The 21,057-nt window shown below is 44.0% G+C and overlaps 2 protein-coding genes across 2 annotated transcripts; one reads left to right on the forward strand and one right to left on the reverse strand.

Moving 5' to 3' along the window:
• Positions 1 to 426: 426 nt before the first annotated feature.
• PFN3 (profilin 3) lies at positions 427 to 894 on the reverse strand. The gene has a single exon (XM_075148162.1). The coding sequence runs from the start codon at positions 892 to 894 to the stop codon at positions 490 to 492; it is 405 nt and encodes a 134-aa protein (XP_075004263.1). The 3' UTR covers positions 427 to 489.
• An 831-nt stretch (positions 895 to 1,725) lies between these two features.
• On the forward strand, positions 1,726 to 12,293 carry LOC142080907 (mitochondrial amidoxime reducing component 2-like). The gene is made up of 7 exons (XM_075147137.1): positions 1,726 to 2,000; positions 2,254 to 2,427; positions 5,944 to 6,106; positions 7,785 to 7,925; positions 8,928 to 8,989; positions 9,078 to 9,149; positions 9,694 to 12,293. The coding sequence occupies exons 1-7, from the start codon at positions 1,726 to 1,728 to the stop codon at positions 9,818 to 9,820; spliced, it is 1,014 nt and encodes a 337-aa protein (XP_075003238.1). The 3' UTR covers positions 9,821 to 12,293.
• Positions 12,294 to 21,057: the final 8,764 nt, after the last annotated feature.

Genomic DNA, 21,057 nt, shown 5'->3' on the forward strand with positions numbered 1-21,057 from the left:
TAGGGGCAAATTCAAAATAAACAATAAGTTCTGCTTATCCTTAGTGTCGCGGCCTACTTGTAGGAGGAAGGTCTCAAAACCCATGAATGGTATTAGGACACGATTTACATGGCAAAGTGGTGAACAAGAGGGCAAAGGGATTGCCCTCCCTCCTGCCCTTTCCCAAAGCTAATGTAATCAGAGACCTTCACCCCAAAATCTGTCAGTAAAATGAGAATAACAGGGAGCAACTACCCAAGATGGCCGGGAGACCACTCAAAGTAATACCGAGCATCCTGATGAGGAACGTAGATGTTACTCCCTTCTGCACCACAGCTGGTCAGGTAGAATGTTAGTGTCCCAGCACTGTGGCCTGCCCAGCACTGCCCCACCTGAAAGAAGCAGGCAAAGACGTGCAACAAAATCAGGTTTATTTCCCTTCTCTGCTACAGCAACGACCGTGCCCCTCTGCTCAGGCAGAAGATGTCTGTCTCTCTGGCACTATTTGCTTCATGCTTTCATGCCCACAATCATATCATGGACCTTTTGATTGAGGGTTCCTCCATGGACTCTCTTCTTGCCCATGAGGAAGATCAGGGCTTTGGGAGTCTTGCCAATACAGATGGATCTGCTGTCACTGCCTTTGCTTCTGATATCCATCACGTTGACTTCATCCACCAGCAGGTTGTCACGAATCACACTGCACTTTTTGCCAGCTATGGTGATTCCCGTTAGCAGGAACGTTTTTCGATCCTGGCCCGTGATCAAGGCCACTTCTTGAGGCGAGATGGCTGCAAGGAGCCCTCCTGGCTTGGCTGCCCATAGGCACTTATTGTCAGAGAGGCCCACGATAGCCACATCTTCAACATTCCTGTCCGCCAGGATGCTGTTGATGTAGTACTTCCAGTAATACATCGTGGCCGGGCTGTCCAAATCTCTCAGAAATGCCCAACACTGAGCTTCCCCGTCTTCCGCCTGCTGGGACTTTGGTCTCTGCACACTGATCCAAAAAATTTCAATTTGTGAGTTCGACCTTCAGATCCCTGCAAGCCTGAACAGGGGAGCTGGGGGAAATCAACAGCCAAGGCTCGCTCTTTGCCTGTGAAGAGAGACCCGTGACGATAGCGGTGTTTGCCACTCCAGCCTGTTCTATGATGTCATATTTGCCTCGCAGCCGGGTGTCCCACAAAGTGACTTCCCTGCGACCCTGCCGACAAGAGGGAAGCTCTCGGAGGGGGGTCTCTCGAGTTTGGTACTGGGCAGCTGGCGCAGGCAGACGCCCCAAGGCGGCCAAACGGCACGGGACCCCCCACCTCAACCTCAGGCGCCGCCATTTGCTGCCACCCACACCAGCTCTTTGCCTCCAGCCACCTGTTTCCCCCTTCTTCTCTGAGTCGACCCAAACGTCTGAATTTCATGTACTCGTGTATTTCTGCAGAGCTCATGCTTTTCCTGCAACACTGCTTTTAGTAAATGCCCAGATATTAAAAGACACACATTTGCTGCCTGTATTTTGTCAAGCTGGACGCTGACAGCGTGCACTCAATCCATTATTTCCCACGCTGTGATCGCACTCTCACTTCCACCCAAGGTCTTGGCCCCGCGCAGGCCTCGGCGGGGGCCCGCAGCGAGGCCCCTGACACGCCGGGCGCGGCGGGGCCGGAGGGGGGCGGCCGCCGGCCTGCAGCCCGCCCCCGGCCCCGGCCCTTTCAGGCGCCGCGCCGCCGCCGCCGCGGCCCAGTCGCCATGAGCGGGGCGCGGGGCGCGCTGGGCCTGTCGCTGCGGTCGGCGCGGCCGGTCTGGCTGTGGGGGGCGGCGGCGCTGCTGGCGCTGGGCGCCCTGCTGGGGGCCTGGCGGTGGGCCGGCGGGCGGAGGCGGGCGGCGGGACGCCGCCGCCGCTTGCAGCGAGTGGGGACGGTGTTGAGCCTCTTCGTGTACCCGGTGAAGTCGTGCCGGGGGGTGGCGGTGCGGCGGGCGCAGGTGACGCCGATGGGGCTGCGGAGCGGGGAGCTGCGGGACAGGTACGGCGGGGGCGGGCTGGGGAGCGGGGCGAGGCGCGGTGCTCCTGCCCGGCCCGAGCCGGGGGCAGGCCCTGCTGCCAGGCCTCCGTTCTGGCTCCAGCGTTGTTAGATGTTTTTCTTCAACGCCTTTGAAGAGGCACCTGTTGGGCTGGTGCTGCCGTGCCCGGCACGCCGCAGGGCTGCGGGAATACCTGGTACCCGGCGTCGGCCTTTAACGTTGTTGAACGCGTTTCTGTACCCCGTGGCACTACAGGTTTTGGCTTGTGACCAAGGAAGATGGGCACATGGTTACAGCTCGCCAGGAGCCGCGGCTGGTCCTCATTTCTGTCAACTGTGAAAATGGGCACTTGACCTTGGATGCCCCAGAAATGAAGCAGCTGTGCTTGCCTATAAAGCTTCCCAGGAAAAACCCTGTGCAGAACTGCAGGTACTGAAGAAGGAGGGTTTTCCCTCCCTTCTGTCTAGATACCGTCTCTCACTTACATGCTTTGCTTTTCAAGACTCTGTTTTCTTATATTGGAGGGTGAAAGTTGGGTTTCTCTGCTTCTTTTCTGTGGGGGTCTGTCTCCCCATCTGCATAATGGAGAGAGACTTCAGACCAGGGTCTGTAGTGACAGGACAAGGAGCAATGGTTTTAAACTAAAAGAGGGTAGGTTTAGATTAGACATACAGAAGAAATTTTTTACGATGAGGGTGGTGAGATGCTGGAATGGGGTACCCAGAGAAGTTGTGGATGCCCCATCACTGGAAGTGTTCAAGGCCAGGTTGGACAGGGCTTTGAACAACCTGATATAGTGAAAGGAGTCTCTGCTCATGGCAGGGGGGTTGGACTAGATGATCTTTGAAGGTCCCTTCCAACCCAAACCATTCTGTGATTCTGTGAAATTCTTTGCCGTGTGTTATACAGGAGGCCAGGATTGATTGTCATAACAAAAGGTCTAGTTTTAATTGGCTAAACACTGGTGAAAACAAATCTCGGGAAAAGATGACACAATGTTCAAAAAACATACATTATACATCTGCCAAATGAACTGTGATCTTCAGTCTTCATAGACTGTCATGTTTACTCATTTGTGTTTACTTCCAGTGTTTTCATTTTTGCTTGAGTGAGCAATTGCATCTCAGAGCCTTGGTCAGGCATATTGTATTTCTTGCTCACCACTAGTATATGCATCAACATTTTTGGACACACAGTCGCCATTTGGAATTGGTGAGATGTTGGAGTTTAAATTCCCTCACCCCTGTCTGTAGGCATTTAACTGAGGTGCCTAAATTAAAAACTTGGTTGTCTGACGCTCACTCTGTGGTCACAGGGGAAAGACGGGCATCCCCGGAGAGCAAGTCATTCCCTGTAGGTGCTACCTCAAAGGGGTTTCAGGTGAACAGGTTACAAACATAGTCATTTAGCTGCTTGCCTAGAGTTTTGTTGTATGAATGCAGGCCTAGTTATTTTATCCATGTATCGAAATCCATGCTGGAAAATTGCCAGGGAGAAGCAGAAAACCTTTTCTCTGCTAAAATGTCAATTAATACGTAAGACTATTTAGTAACTCTAAATGGTGTTAGCCCCTACGGAAATACTGATACGTGTTTTTGCTTTGGATAGCAGAGAAGGTTAATGTACCAGCTGCTATAATTAAAACTAAAAGAGTGCTGGAAAGGAACTGCATTTGCTAGCTTTTAGCACAAATCTGTTGCTGTGGAAACCCTTGATCAGCATAGCTCAGTATCTCTGTTTATACAAGGCAGGTGCAAGTTAAAAATTATAGCATTTCTCATGGAACAATAGGACAGTCTTTTAAAAATCTGTCTATAATGTGTATATGTTAGCCAATGACACATACACTACAAAACCATGCAGTTTTCAAGATGTTATTTTTCTAAAATTTAGAAAAATATTTAAATAGACTAAATACTTTTCAGTAATGAAAAATTATCTTGGATTTTCCAATCTTAGATCTCAGTGATTTGTTCTTCTCTTGATTTTTTTCTTTTTTTTGCCTTAATAAACTATTGCACTCTCTGGCTTTAAAACTGCTAGAATTTGGGAAAGCAAATAAGCAAAAGTTAGATGCATGTAAATGGACTTTAAAAATTACCCAAGCTGCCTGCTGTTGTAGGTAGTGTCATAGGATGTGAAATTAGCAATACCCATAGTTAAACGTTGCCTTGTACTTCTCAGGAAGAATCCTGAGGTTTTATGTGGCTCTGCTGTGCTTAAACAATTTGCCATTTGTCAGCACAGGGCTGATTCTTTCTGATCCATTCAGCCATTCATAAGAATGAGGTTTGGGAATAGTACTGTATTCGGCCAAATGAAGATTTGGCTTTTGCTCCAAGATTCTTCCCTTCTCACTTGTGCGTGGGAGTAGCTGTCGTGCTGCACGGTACGCTCTGCCAGCAAGGCCCTCTGCACAGACTTCTATTTATTGTGCCACTGGGCGAGCACGATGCCTTCAGATTAGTGCTGGCTTGTGCCCGGTAGTTTGGAGCTAAGGCCATGCAATAGTGCGTCTGGCTGCAAAAGGCTGTGCAGATGCTAATCTTTAAAACTGGTAAATCCAGTTGCAGATTTTACTTGGATATTTAAAAATTCTGTGTTTTGGGGAGCCAAATGTAGGACTGAAGCCATTGTGTAGGCACAGTTTCTATTTGTGCAAATAATACGCTAGAGGGTTTTTACAGCCCTCTGGTTAAGAAGCCTCTGTGTTCTTCATTTGTGCCCTTTGTCTGTGTGTGTTGTGATACTTAAAATGCATGATATATTCCTGTGGATCTCTATAGCACCGAGCGCTTAGGATAGATCTGCTTCATGGGTGGAAAACAGTAGTGTTGGAAGCTGTAAGGCCCTCACCTCTGTTATGCCAGCCAGAAGGCACACAGGGACTGAGAGAATGGAGGGAAAGAGAAAGGCAGTTGAATGCTGTATGGAGCAATGGTATTTAGTTCCAACCTGTGCCACAGAGTTGATAGAAGGATCCCAGCAAACAGAGCAGGAATATTGCTGACAGCACCCTGATGATTCATCTCTCCCCCAGATGGGTAAAGGAGGGTCCTAGGAGCTGGGCTCAGGCTAGATGAACTGCCTGGGCATCTCTATGCTTTAAGCTGTCCCAGGTATGATTGCAGAGGTAGAGGAAACTGCAGTGCATTTGGGTCAAAATCGCTACTTTGAAGACAGTGGTAAAACTATTCATGACTGGTGTTGAAGTTTATTGGAAGATTGAGTTGAGGTTTACTTTTTCTTGCCAGGAAAGTGTTCCTTGTGTAAACTTGTTTGTATTCTGCTGCCAGTGGCTTTTTATGCCCCATGGACTTTGCTTCCTTTATAAATTTTTAACCTCTCTTAGCATATAGAATAGCTCAGTATCTTAAGTTTGAGCTCGAGAGTTTCACTCAGCTCTGGCTAAACCTTTACAGCACTAAAATCTGAAGGAAAGCTTCCGTAGCAATCAGGGACATTTACAATTAATAACATTTGTAAATGTCAATTACAGTGACTAACCACATCCTTTCAAACTAAGGTCCATTTTCTGAAATTAATTACCTTTCAGTTGATTTCTGGGCAAATCTTTTGGTGTTGCAGTCACATGCAAATGCAAGAGTAGACCCTTTTTTTTCTTGAAAGTATGGCAAACAGCTAGGTTTGTTACTGGTCATTGATGTGACAGTTAGCTCTGGGCTATTTCATGGCTCATTCTTTCACCAGTTGCTATCATCCACATTACTTAGCTTCCAAAACAAGGTGACCGTAAGGGGATTGCGCACTGGGAATGATCCGTATGCCAAATTCAGAAACCAACTTCCACCTCATTGTAATTCAGGCGGTTTGTTTACTGTATCTTGCTACTACTTTAAAACAAGTTATTTGCCTTTGAATAATAAGCATGCTTGAGCCTTCGGCTTTCCAGGTAACTTGCTGATGTGTCTTGTGATCCTTCAGGGTGTTCGGACTGGATATCCAAGGCAGGGACTGTGGAGATGAAGTGGCTCAGTGGATCACCACTTTCCTGAATTCAGAGCCCTATCGACTGGTGCACTTTGAGCCCTCCATGGTGCCAAGAAAGCCAAAGGACATAATAAACCTTTTCCGAACCACAGATGAGGTAAATGAATGTTCTTTTTCTCAGAAATACTTTTTTTAACCGTTTCCCACCCACCCAAACCTGCCCATTCCATCATTGGTGATTGAGCCCAGTTTAGCAAGGTGTGTAGTCATGTACTTAAACCACATGAATATTCTCCTTTTCTATAATGAGACAACTTGCTTAAATTTTACTTTAAATCTGTTCTAAGCTATTGACCATTCACAGTTAAAGAGTCCGATACTGATATTTGAAGACGAACTATGACATTGCAGAATAGCGTACCTTTTGTGCCTCAGTGAATAGAAGAAAGTTACGTTTTTAAAGATGTTTTGATGGTGTAATCTGTGTTGCATAGAAAACCTCCCTTCCCTATCCCTTGTTAGGTCTAGGAGTGTACTGGTATGAGTTGTGTTACCTCGTACTTTGTTTAAAGGAACGATGCTTAACCCAGGGCTCTATAGTTGTGGGCCTAGGAATTAAAATCCAAAGAAGGTTACAGAGGTTTCATTTCTCTTGCTTTCTGTGGGAAGAGGCTTGAAGGTGTGATATTAGAGAAAGTTAATGCAGGTAGGGAAAGGAGATGCTGTGCTCAGACATCCTCATCTCATTGGAGCCACTAATGCCCTTCTTTTTGTCTGAACAACTCTCTCACGTGAAGATGGTTTGAACTGTACCTGATGAGTGTAAGCTTTTTAAGCAAATGAAGTTGTGAGTATCTTGCCTTAATGATGTGATGATATTATCTATAGGGCATCAGTGTTTTGCTTGTTGTTGCACAAAGAGAAGAAGGTATATTCAATTACGGACTTTTATAGATATGCATTTATTATGTAAGAGCACCGAGACCAATACAGAAGACTAGGTTTCAGCAAAAGGGATGTCACATTAGGGGGGGTGACATTCAGGAATCCTAGCATGAAAAGACTGCAGAATTGTTTGTATAGTTATTTCAACACTCATCTTCTTGTGGTTGTAAAGGCATGTAAAGGAGGGGAGAAAGGATAGTATAAGAGAAAGACAGGAGGAGGGCTATACACTAAATTTCTTGCCAAAATTTCTCTTTTTTTTTTTTTTTTTCCCCCCTGTGGAACTAGCATATCTAGGAGTTTTCTTTTAATAGTGTTCATTGGCCTTGTTTGTGAAAATGGCAGCCCTCCCACTTCCAAGCAGACAGACTGATGAATGGACAGTTGCATTTTAGAATTGCTATTCTGTATGTCAAACTCCCTCTGGTGTTGTGATAAGATAGATTCGTTATATAGAAAAATCCAGTTGGTTGATTATAGTCCACCAGATAAGTTCAGGAGGTCCATAAACATCTTAAGTACTTTTCAGAACTTAACATGTTTTACTGATATACTTAGTTCCATCTGTAACACCTAGAATAAATATCTGGGACATGCATATACAGTATTATTTTGTAAGAAGTTGTGGTAGCTTATATAATTTTGGTTTAATTCTATAAATAGAAGTTTAATTTTACAATTTGAGCAAATGAAACTTGCCATGGTTACTGAAATAGGGAAGGGCATGTTATTTTACTTGTTAACCTACTTCCAGGAAAACTAAAACCTGAATGCAGCAGCCTAACAGTCAGGCTAATATGAGGCCACTGGTTCCAACATATCTGTCCTTTTGCCATTCAGTAACTTTGCTCCCGTACTCTTACGGGATTTGTTTGTGTTTGTTTGTATAGGTTGCCTATCCTGACTGTAGCCCAGTCTTGATCCTCTCAGAAGCTTCACTGGAAGATCTAAATGCCAGGCTGGAGAAGAAAGTTAAGATACAGAACTTCAGGCCAAATATTCTTGTGACAGATTGCAGTGCTTTTGAGGAGGTAAAATAACTTCTTTTTGAAGGCTTGGTTGTGTTTCTTTGTAACTCAGTTTCCTTGTGTGATGGTACCTACAAGGATGAGGAAAGCTGCTGTTACGTGATTTTTACAACTGGATTCCAGAGAGATGCAGCTTCTGCTCACATCAGTGCATGTGAAAAACATTGAGGGAGGAGACAGGTCTGTGAATGCTTATTTAGCTTAGCAAAGGCTAAAATAAGTGTATTTAAATGACAGGCTTGCTACTGAAAGATCATCTTTAAGTATAAAGTGGGGAAAGCTATGCATCCTGTAATTGATCAATTAATGATACAAATGAACAATTTGTAAATTGACAGTGTGATGTTTTATAGCTTTTGACACAAGAGTAAAACTGACCCTTGCAATACTGCATTCTATCACTGCATCTCTGACGATATTCTGGTAGCTCAAAAAACACTGTCTAGGAAGGTATCTGGTGATGAAGTGAACTTGTGATGGTGGCTTTTAAGTGTTTCTATGTCATGTTGCCATTTTTCCAAAGAATTTGCTTTGGGTAGATCTGATAATTTCCCAAATCTAAGAAGTTCCTAAAATGGAAATGGGTTTTTGTCTTCCAAGAAGGATTGCAATAGGAAGCTTGTGTAGACGAGAAGTGAGAAGTTACTTCCACTAAAAATTTCCTTTTTGCAAAAATGGTGACTTACCAGAGGTCACAGATCAGCTTATCACACATACATTAATAAGCTTGCTTTAGGTTCAGACAAGTGCATGCTGCAGAACGGGATTTATTATTCGTGTATCTTTCTTTCCAGATATAATTACTAGTGGGTCCTGAATTGGATGAATGCAGTGACCGTAGGGTTTTAAAATAGTACCATAATATAACTGTACTTGTTTTGAAGGTGCAAGTAAAGGTGATCACCTGGAACGGTAGTGCTTCTTCTAGAAATGACTGTGCCACTCCTGGAAGAATGGTTGCACATGGATATGTCTAATCTGTGCATAACATTTACCTTCCCTCAGGACACCTGGGAGGAGATTCTTATTGGCGATGTGGAGTTGAAAGGGACAGTGTGTTGTGCCAGGTAAACGTTTGAGACCATTATTTTATATAGATGTATAGAGATTTATGATAAGAAGCTGTTATTGATTTGGTGCTGTCTGTCATTGCAGGTGTATTTTAACAACTGTTAACCCAGACACTGGGGTCCTGGACAGGAAGGAGCCCCTGGAAACATTGAAAAGGTTGTAAAAATACCAGTGCTTCTTAGGCTGTGGGAGTGGATTTAGGCTAGATCCCAACAGATGTTAGACTAGTGTTTTAAAAGTGGTTTGAAATATGTGTGGGACATAATAATGTAGTATAAAGGTCTGTGTATATTGGCTTCCATTCTACTGTCTGCAATTCTATATGGCAAGAAAATTCAGGAAGTTCTCTCTTCTTTCTTGAAAACTTTACATTCCCTGTCCCTTTCATCTCTGCTAGGGTGAATGCTTGGGGTAACAGGTATTTAAGGTATTTAAAGGTCTAACTTTGCAACTTTGGCATTTCTTTTTATAAAGTCTTTTGTATGTGTATTATACATGGATGTGTGAACACAGTCAAGCTTTTTTTTTTCCTCCATTTGAACTGCTTGATTTCTCTTAATGATAGTATTTATTTAGTTTTTAGTCAAGTATGGTGACCAAAACAGGGCATCGCTATTCGTATGTCCTCTCTCTCATCACTGATATTTTGATGTTTAGAATTTGCTACCACTGATTCTAAAGAAGTGCGCTCTCTCTGCAGTTACCGCTTATGTGATCCGTCTGAGCGACACATACACAAATCCAGCCCTCTCTTTGGAAGATACTTTGCCGTTGACAAAACTGGAACAATTCAAGTTGGAGACCCTGTGTACAAGATGGTCCAGTAATGGGAGAGACTTTAATCAGAAGATGCCTTTTCACTTTGATATTGTTTTCCCATGAACACAGTCACCAGCATAACTTTTTCTTATTCCTTGCAATATTTTTTTGTGCTATGTTCCTTTGTAAGGTGCAGGGGGGTCTTTGAGGCTATGAAGTGCCAGTCACTTCAGATCATGTCATCTACTAGCATGCCCGTAGCAACCACGTCTGTAGTTTTTCTGGAGGCTGTGATAGAAGAAACTCTAATCCAAGACAGACCTCACAGCACTACAGTGAGTATCCCACCTCCTAAAATTTTATGTTAAGTTCGATACCGGAATCCAAAATTATGTATAAGGGCTTTGCATCATGTAGTAGATACATTCAGTGCTTATAAAGAACCACAAAAACACTCGTGCCAAGTGTAAAGTAAGTACGTTGGTCATGGAGCTGCCTTTACAGGTAAACAGGGGGTGCAGATGGCAAGGCTCTCTCTTAGATTCCACCCTTCTTTGGTCCTAAGCATCTTGCCTTATCTATGTCTGGAGGTACTTTCTTGCAATGTTTCTTATCCTGCAATCGTTTCCTGAATATTGCTACTGTCTTTCGAGATTGGAGCAATATCGGAAGGAGAAGGGTTGTGAGCTGACTAAATGCTGCTCTAATCTGGAGGTGGGAACACTGGCTAACAGTGTGTAAGACTGAGGGGTTTGTTTAGTTTATGACCTCTGCTTGATAGGGTTTGAACCATCAATTTCTTTCTCCAGTGAAGCACACCATAACAGCTAGGCTGTGGAGTAGTGATGCATTTGCTCACGTATCGTACAACTTCCAGTTTGACTAAAAGAATTAGGTGTTTGCTGGATCAGAGACTTCATGCACATTGGAGGGGAAGAAAAGCTGTTGGGAGTGGTCTGATTCTGAGCCTGCCCAGTTCAAGCTGATGTCCAGGCCAATATTGTAGGGCTCTGTGTTCATGCATAGTTCCTGTCTGGCTCAGTGAATCTCTTACTATAGAAAGCTAGGCTGCTAAGCAGATGTGGGGGAAGCGACAGTTTTCGACTGAGCATGTCAACATCCTTACCAGTTACATTTAGATCTCTGGTTGCTCCCCATCCCTGCCCCTATTCTAACCAAAATGTCAGCCATTTGTAGGAAGCTGATAATTATATTTTCTGCTATATTTTATACTGCGTAAAACAGATAGGGGAGGAAACTAGTTGGATGATGGCAGTAGTATCTTTTCTTTAAATGTTACATGATTTTTTTTTTAAAAAAAAAAGTGGACTCCAAGACAAAAGCCAGCCATCTTTCAAATGCTTGTCTGCCTGTTGCTGTGTTGTGCATTACTAGATCTAGAAAGAGTGTTGAACTAGCCAAAAAGAGGAATCTAATTAAAGTGTAAGAAAGGACAAATATGACCCAATTTGGTGTTTAGATTCTTTGTTTTCTGTTGTGAGTATGAAACTGGAATTTTGCTGCATGTTCACAACTCAGACCTGTAAAATGAAGAGCCATTGTGCCTTTGAGCAAATTCAGACAGATGTAAGTGGCAAGCCTGAAACAGGCATATGGGGAAGGTAGTTTTCTATTATTTGGAGTTGCTTCAAATATCCTTTCGTTAGCAGAGTGCTCTGTAAGTATTAAGTTTTCCTGTGACACACAAGTGCCCAGTTTGGACTGCACATTGCATATTTGTGTATTGTTAACGCCTGATGCAGCAACTAGTGGGAGGAAGTGAGAGAAAAAGCATCTTTTGAAAAGGAAAATAATCCTGGGGTTCACTTTTAAAAAGCATATGTTGAAGATCCTTAATATTACAAGCTGAAACCTTGTGGAATTCCTAATGGTGTTATTAAGCAAAGACAGCCTGCTGGCCTGCCAAAGCAATTAGTTAAGTGTGTGTCTCTTCATTAAGTCAGAGAAGTGGAAGGAAAGAGAGCTGAATTTTTGCCTCTAGCCAAACATTTTTTCACTGTTGTTTTAGCACCACATTAGGATTTATGTAACACAAATTGTGTGGTATAGATCACGTTGCTTCTCGTTAGGCTGTCGTCGATTGGGCTAATTTGGAAATGCGGCTATCTTTCCAATGAGAAACTGCATCTGCATTCCTGTTAAGAAAATGCCATAGATCTAAACCCCTGATACATCCCTGTAAAAGCCCCTTAGAAGGATTTGGCTAAAATCCTAAAACAAGTATGTGTCTGAGTACAACACACTTCACAAATGACACTTAAATCAATTATGTGATGAAAGAGGGCCATTCCGGGAAGTGGCGAGCGTATCTTATGAACATTACTATATAAGTATCTTCATATAAATGTTGAACTGCTGTAACTGTAGGAATTGTATTTGATTTTGCTAAAGCAATTTAGGAAATTGACTGAAAACATGTCAATCATAAAACACTATTTTTTAAATTGTGTATGTAAAAATGTTAATTGCTTTTTTAACTCTAGAGGAAGAAAACAAAAGTATAAACTGCTATTGAATCCAGACTCTTGTAAGGTGTAAAATTTGTGAATCTTCTTTTTACTTTGTTTTCTGTTTCGGCATTTAACTTCTGCTGATGTTTCCAGGATCTCATACATAATTAACAGTGATGATTTTTTTTTTTTTTTTTTTTTTAATCTTACCTCTAAGTTCAGGAAAATGTGCAGTTAACCAGAGGAAGCTGTATGCATAAGAGAGCAGAACCATCAGATGTAAGTGGTCTTCAGACTCAGTTTTACAGCCCTTATGATCTAGATGATGAAAAAGATGTTTACAGACTGTCTTCTTTTTTCCGCAGACGTATGAAAATAGTGAAAAATGGGTTTGAAAGTAGGAAAGTTTAGTACACTCAAGTCAACGCAAGGTCATGTTTCCTATTTCAGGTCTCTAAGTATAAAGCCAAAACTTGTTTTACAGCAGTTACTGCACCAACATAATTCTTGCAGAAGATTGTGTGAGAGAAGGACAGTCCTTGCAGGCAGAAATTTCCTGGTTGCTTAAGATTTGAGGTGGGTCCATCTTCAGCCAAGACTGCCTTCCCAATAAGAAGAGAAAGATCCATGCTTTTGCATCTTAAGGAGAAGAAAGCCTTCCAGAGGCATTGCTCCACTTCTCCGTAAGAAGAAAAGAGATTCCTGGCCTTTGCCACTCCAAATGGCAAAGGTTTCAAAAAGGGCTGCCACAGGGTGTTCATTTCTGGTCTATCCTAACACCTTAGATTGCCTTATTTTCATTTTGAGATCCATAACAAATTCCTTGTACTGGGCAGCTGCAGGGTTGACTACACCTGCAAAGTCTTTGTTTCTTTTGGACAGAGGGTTCTCAAAAAATAACGCAGGCATCAAAACCACATGTGCATCAGTCTTTTCTTCAGCTGGAAGAGAGGCAGTATTCATACCTCATAAAGGTTCTTATTTTTACATAGTCAACATAGCCATTGTGTTAATGTTAACAATCTCTGCTTAGAATGTCACTGTTACTAGTAATTATTTTTGCGTTTTACCCAGAGACACTGGTGAAGTCAGTAAGGGTTTCGGACACTGGGCCTCTTCTGAAACAAATATTCTTACTCAATGTGACAATATTTGGATTCTGGAGCCAGAATCTTCACTTGTATTGACTTTCCTGGTGTGGGATAAGGGTTGTCACCTATAGATGCACTTCTAATTTTCTTCACTTTTATTTATTGGTGTTCATTTTCAAGTACCTTGAAACAGTGCCATGCCTGCCAGCTAGCTGGGCTGTTCTCTGGGCGGTGTGTGGAAGACACTCACAGTGCAGAGGGGATTGCTGGATGCTGCTGTGTGACTGCATCGTGTTGCGTGGGAGCACACGGTACTGATCAGTGCTGGTGAAGCAGGGGTTAGTACTTCTTGGCTCCTCAGCTGGTAAATGCATGTTTGGGATTGTTATAACCGGTCAGGCCTAGAAATAAAGCTTGGACTGAACTTGTGGTGAAGGTGGATATAATAAGGCTGCAACTGGGACTGGCATGAAGCAAAGGGAGCTGAGGAGGTGCCCATCCACAGCGAAGGGAAGGATGGTGTCAGCATGGCAAGTGGCAGTTTGCTTGGAGGAGTCAGGCAAACCAGGGAGCAGGAATGGTTGGAAAGGGAAAGGAGGTGAGCAAGGCTCGGGTGTAGAGGGTGTGTGTCAGGGCTGGAGCTGCAAGAGATGGGGCTGTGAATCAAGGCAGGGATGGTTGCACATTCTTAAGGCATTTCTGTGCAGACAGATTGAGAATGAGCCTTAGTTGTGGGGTCGGGTCAGCTTCCAATATTCCTCACAGCCACTTGTAGCCTGGCCTGAGGAATGCCACAGTCCCCAATAGGCAACAGCTCGTCACGTTGACTTAAGGAAATCGAAACACAAGTAATTGTAGCCTGAGCTAAACAACAGATAGAGAATATCTTCTACCCATGCAGACCAGAGACACAAAGAAGCTCTGGTATGTCATTGTGAAGAGTTTGGGTGGGAACTGCTGTCATTTTTCTGACCGTAAGGCTAAAGCACCTCCCCTTTGTTCTAGGACCATTATGCACTGGGCACCTAGCTGACTGTAATCTCGCTTTCCTCCAGGGCCAGCATTGGAGAGCAGAATTATATCTCCTCTAGTGCACAAAATTGCTCTGACAGCTTATCACAGCTGACTGTTCTCACTCTCTTTAGGGGCTAGATAATAAGCACACTGAAACAATGACCATGCTTCATTGGTGTGCTGTCATAGCCTCTTCACTGTTGAAATCCAAAAAATAGCTGCATTCATTGTTAATTGAGGTTTGTTTTCCAGAGGTTATGAAGGAGGATGATTCTTCAGTTGTAGCAGGCATGATTATATGCACTGACTCATGGACAGTTATTTTCGACAGACTAGCCTATATCACCTTGGCATAAGTAAAAGGTGATGGCTAAATCTCTTCTCTTCATTTTATCAAGATTTCACTCATAGAAGTGTAGGACTGAAGGAAACCAGCTGGGTCACAGAGTGTAGTCTTCTCTAACTGCAGAAAACAAAGCAATAGACATTAAATTCAGACTTGGAGAACACCTGCCTCATCTCTCCCCACATACCATGGGCCACAGGACACTTCCTGTTATGCTATGAAAACTTTAGATTTTTAGTAAAAGATCAAAAGCCACAGTGATAGCTGAAGGAAGATCACAGGAGAGATTAAGAGTACCAACAATGTCCTAGATCCTTTCAAAGGTAAAGACTGAGCTTCCTCAAAACAGAAATCTTCCACTGTGTTTACAGTTGTGTGGTTTGGTGGTCAATATTAACTCGCCATTCCTTGGGTTCATGTAAGGTGTATGAAGGAATATCAACTTCTTTCCAATTAGCTCAAGTGGCAGGTGACATGACCTTTTATTTCACCCAGCTCTCCTTTATTCCTTTATTTCTGTCTAATAGAGCTGAAGCTGTCTGATTATAGTTTACTGCCTCCCAGGCTGTGTAGCCTTTAGCAGAACTAACTCTCCTCCAGCTCATGTTCATGTGTTCAGAAATGTGAGTCACAAACACCCCAGTTGGGGGTGTGAAGCTTGCTATGTAATTAATCCTGGAAGGGCACCAGGCAGCCAAATAGGTCCATCAATCTAAACTTAGTTGTAAAAAGTCTGGAAAAATACCTGATCCTTTTAGACTTCTGTGAAAAGTATCTGCTTAGCCCTGGAAGTGGTTGTAGGCTGGGTTTACTTGAAATGCAAGGGCATATAACTTGAATCCTTCAACAACCAATTCGCAGAAGTAAAGGCTCTTGGGCACTGTGTCTGGTGGAGTAGGAAGGTCTGTGCTGAACCTCACTTCTGTGCAACCCCATGTGTAACTGGTCTCTAACTGGGCAAACTGTACCATTTTGTGTGACCGAAACACCTACGTAAGCAGTCAGCTAGGGTCTCATTGCATGACTCTTCATCTGCCTCATAGGCTGGCAGTTGTTGGCTGTGCCCTCTGGGAGGACCTGTTCTGGGAGCAGCTGTGCTCCAGGAAGCCACTGTGACTTATCAGGCCCTTGGAGGATGCTGAGAGCAGATACAACTTGAGCAGCTTGCTAAGACTTCTGTGGCACTGCTGAGAACCTGGCTCAACTTCTTTTCTGGACTCAGCTTGGCCTTGCGGAGTCTATCTTTGGAAGTGGTGGTGGCAGTGCTGGAGTCAGTGTTGTGCATCCGTGAAGGGGTAAGCAGCGTATGTACTTATTTTAAGACTGACAACAAGAGCAAAGTCCATCTGATTTCTTTAATTTGAACGTGCAGCTGGACCCGAGGGAAAGTAGGCAGTGCAGAGTAGAAGGCGGCTGCTAGAGTAAATAAAAAATTAGCATGCTTTTCCCCCTCTTTATTCTGTTGCACTTACCAACTGTAGAGAAACCACAAACGTGGACAGTATGGTTAAATATTCTCCTTGCATGGGGAGCAGAAGGGGTTAGCTCCTGCACCCAGAGAGGTTAGAGGTAGCAGTGTGTCTGAAGCACTGTGCTTCCAATATATGCCTGCAACTCTGGTGCTGCTGGAAATACTCTGGAGCCTTGGTGCCCACGGCCCTGGCTGAGAGCTTCTAAGTCCCAAACGCACAGGAGCTGCGGGCAGGGTGTGTACGAGGCAGGTCCTGGCTGGGACTTCTTTGGACGCTTTGAGTATGGCAGGTTTCCTCCAGAGGGGCAGGAGGAAAAATTCCTCCAGAGGGGCAGGAGGGACTTCGAACTAAAAAGGGGCAGCCTGGTACACTCCTCTTCCCATGCTATCTCATTTCCACACAAGGCCTTAGTTACTTAGTTTGACTACCTAATTCAATGCCATTAAAGCTTTTTTAGCATTTGCTTTTCAAGGCAAGAGAAAATTGGCGCTTCTTTCTTTGCACAGGTATGCTAAAATATGGTTTCATTTAACTTAAAAAACCAACCAAACAAAAAACCCAACCAAAACCAAACCCTAAAACCAAAAAACCCTGGGGTGTTTTTTTTGTTTGTTACAAAAAAGATTCCTAACACCTCAACTCCAAGCAGTAGAAAAGCCGTATTGCTAATCAACAAGTGGAGTCTTTTACGTAATATGTGTAATCATTATGGAGCCATCTACCAGCATCTCTTTATTAAAAATGCATTTTCCTAAAAAGCCCTGTCAAGTTTAGCATCCTTACAAGAGCCTTGGAACACCAACGCTTGTCTTGCAATCCTCTGACCTTTCTGCAACCCAAAAATAGCTGTTACTACCCCACTAAACTTTCTACATACATAAATACATTTGATGCCAACTACATTTGAAGAAAATAGACTATATTTAAAGCTGTTAGTTAGCATCACAGATAGTTCCTGCCCTCCCTGGTCCCCCTGGGATTGTTTGCCCTTTTTAAATGGGGTAGGTTTGGATAAAGTATGTGTCCCTGGCATGACCATTCTGAAGGGGCCTCCCACAGATGCTATTTAATATATCCTCCATTAATTCAAGTAGGAGAGGATAGTGTATTTTATCTGTTCATCTAAATGGAGCTGTCAAAGTGGATTTGGAGCTGGACTTGAAGACACCAAGATATGTAAATTTAAAAGAGGGGGAAGCATGCCTACAGGTGAGTCTGAATACAACTACACTTATACGAAGCTTATTCTTAAAGAAAAATAAAATTTGATTGTGCAGTATTTGTAATAGACTTCAGATAATGCTTCTGGTTTTGTTTAGGGATTATTTGTGGAGTGTTAATGTTTAGTCTGCATAGTCTCCCAAAAATTACAAAGTCCTGAAATTCTCCACAAAAATTGTACAACACAAACGTGGTTTTGAAAAAGCAATTTAATTCCTCCTGTCCTTTCTCACTTTCTTTAGGGGGTAATGCAATATGGTCATTGCATTTCCTTCACTCTGAAACCCTTACTGTAGTCAGCTGTTTATAGAGAGTGTGTTTTTGTATATGTATGTATGCATGCATATTTATCGGTGAATGTATAAGAAATCAACCTTTGTTTCAAAATGTAGTGGTTTGCATTTATAGTCAAATACTTTGTTTTGTCAGGCTCCCCTGCCCCCAATGTCTGAAGGCATCTCAAGTTGGCAAGATAATCAGCTCTGACCACTTTATTTCCATTCCTGATTGCTTACTTTTTCCCATGAGAAAATCCTTTTGAATTACATATTTAACTTGTGTAAGGGAATGGAAGCTCCATTCCTGCAAAATGTGAAGGTTCCCTGGCTTGCTATTCTTGTTTTGTGCTCACCACAACCTATTATAGATGTATGCATGGATTTTTTTGTTTTCTTCCCTGGCAAGTTTCCACTGAAAAATGGAGGCATCACTTTTGGTGCATCCTCTGGACCAAAAAGCTCCTGGCATCAGGGAAGTAAAGTAACATGGTACATAGTGTCCCAGCCCTGGATGAAGTTGTGATAATTAACTTTTGAACCTTTAAAACTTGTCTTTTTTTTTTCTCCTTTATTTTTCTTGGCTTGTTTTTCTTTCTCCTTTCTTTCTCCATCTATAGTGACTGGAGAATGACCTGGTGTAGGGGACCCTAAAGGAAGCTTTCTCTAAAAATGTCCAGCCTCAGTGCTCCCTGCTGCACTTTAAGTTCCTCTCTATTATACAGATGGTGCATCCCTTAATGTATTTGAGTACTCGGTCACCTTTTCTGCAGGTTGAACATCTTCCCTAGAACTACAGTGGCTTTTAGTCCAGTTGCTCGCGTGGCCTTTCGGGGTGTAATGCTGCCGGATGGGAAGTGGGCAATGGGATAGCATTGGGATTCTCTGCTCACCTTAGTGTGAAAGGAGAGGGAGAAGAAGAACTATCATAATTCATTAGAATGGTAAACAGTTTGGGATTTCTGTTTGCCAAGACCCAGGGGATAATGTGTTTCTATTCCATAAGAGCAAGTTCTGTGAGAACGCAGGACCCTCGCCGTTGTTCCCGGGCTTCCACATTTTACCCCAGCATGCTCAGCAGTTTCCTAGAGAGACCAGTGCTTGGTCATAAATGCAGCCCCATCCTGAAAACACCAACCTCCAGCGCATGGTGGGATGCACCTGGCTGCATCGCAGGTATGTGGACTTTATAAGATGTCTGTAAGGCTGGGGTGAGCCGGGGTTTCTGCCAACTGTACCAGCAGTGTCTGCGAGGGAACTGTGCAGGGAGGTGGGCGACTGACCCTGCAGCCTCACCCTGTGCTGCAGAGCCGGACGGCAGCTCCAACGTGTGCGCATCTATGCAGCCTTATAAAATAATCTGCTGTGTGCTGGATGGCATCAGTGGCATCCCCTAAGGTATCCAGTGGCATTGGAAACCAGCCTTGTGTGTGTGTTAGTGACCGACTGCAGCGTGTAGTCTGTTTTAGCCTTTGCTATGACGGGAGGTACTCTCTGCTGAAGGCTGTCTTCTGGCCTTCTCTGGAGAATTGCTTATCTTGGTTTTGCAACTTCAGTAAATCTTCCACTAACTGTCTTTACTAAGTGATCTTTTAAGTGCACTGTGCTGGGACACATGGGGTTTTCCAGTGCGATACGCTTCCCTACGTGTGCCTGTACTGTCACAGAAGCTTTTGATTAATGTATCATCTGGCTTTCCCATAGATGCCTGCCAAATATCTACCTCTTGAAGATGACATACTGAGAAAGAAAGATGCAAAATCAATTTGGGATATAGGACGTCCCAGGCTTATTGGGTTAGAGTGAATGTATTTATGTCTAATCCCATTGGTGTCAAGAGTTCTGCTTCTCTGCTTTGAATCTTCACCCCATACTGAAATTTAAGTCTTGGCAATCAGCAGTGCCAAGAAATAAATAACTGACCAAGATTCTCTTTTCAAACCTGTCCCAAGTGAAGTTTTGTGCCATCATTATTTTTGTTTCTATTGCATCTGTGACATTCAGTGGCATGGCTGAGCAGCAGCCTGTGCTTTAGGGAGCCTTCCATCAATTGCATGGGACAAGCCCAAGCCAGGCAGGAACACAAGGGTGACAATAAACACATGAAGGTTTCACACAGATCAGCTTCTTGAAAACGCTGTGCATGCTATCAGTCTCTGAGAAGGAATAACTACGTTAGGCAAAATCTTGCAAACTGCTTCTCTGCTTTAAGATGCCCTCGCAGATTCTGCAACAGGGACTAAACAAGTGGGAAAACGATCACCTAGAAAGGAAATCTCTGGGAGCCGCTTTTGAGGCAGGCATAAGTGACATCACAGAAATGATGCTTCATTCAACAAAGCAGTTCTTTCAGGGAATCTTTTCTAAAGTCAGGGCAGGATTTATCTGTAATAACCTACGATTGCCAAATTGACATGTGAGTAGCTAAAATAACCAAGAAGCCATCTGTGAGCACGTGGGCATGTAATGACTGGGCAGCGCACCCTGAATGAGGGTGCTGTGATAATGCTGTGCACTGGGGTGTGCAGTACTGGAGAGGAGGGGTGAAGGGGCTCCTGTTTTCCAGAACAGCTTCCTGGAAATGGTGTGCCTTGTCATATGCCTTCCTTTTGGCCAGAAATTCGGTATTTTTAACATCATTCTTTTAACGTCCTTTTGATGGATCAGAACAAATGACAAAAAGCGCTCTTCATGTGTTACAAAAAAGCAGGTGCACTTCCACTACATTTTGGAGGAGCACTGAGGAAATCCCTTCTCCGAGCACTGGGGTGCTGCGGCTCAGCCTTGGGCATCAGCCTGCTTCGCATTGCTGCCCAGCAGTGCTGCGCCGGCTGCATGCGATGGAGGTGGCACCGGCGGGTGGTGAGGGGCACTGAGAGTCTCCAGTCTCTCGTGGCTCGGTGGTAACAAGCTTGTGAAAATGTTGTTGAGTGTTGTTTCTGCAGCCAGCTGGCGCAGCAGGAAACCACTTCTGAACTATAGCCAGGAGTCACGTGTAAAATACTCCGGTGACCACCCCGCGAAGGGCTTGCAGCACCTCGGGCGTGTTAATTCAGCACCTGGCAGGCTTCGGGCTTCTAACAAACCCCAAGGGGAATGGGTAATCGTCCTCTATTTCTCGAGAGGAGGAGAGTGAAACACGAGAGGTGAAAGGCTCTGATAATGACAGTCGGCTCCTGCCAGCATTTCGGAGTTGGAAAGCGGTGGCTCCTGGAGGGCTGCCAGGCGTTTCTCAGAGACAGGCAGGAGCCTGTGTGTGCCGTGCAGGGCGTGCGCAGTGAGCTCGCAGCATCCAGGAGCCTCCGGCGTGCCGGCAGGCAGACCCCACATAACCTGGGTCTGGAAGCCCCATGATGGTGTGTGCCAAGGAACTCGAAGGCAGCAGTGGGTGAAGGCTGGCACCCAGGGTTTTGCT

Source organism: Calonectris borealis, chromosome 3 (assembly GCF_964195595.1).
Source record: "Calonectris borealis chromosome 3, bCalBor7.hap1.2, whole genome shotgun sequence".
Lineage (NCBI taxonomy): Eukaryota > Metazoa > Chordata > Aves > Procellariiformes > Procellariidae > Calonectris > Calonectris borealis.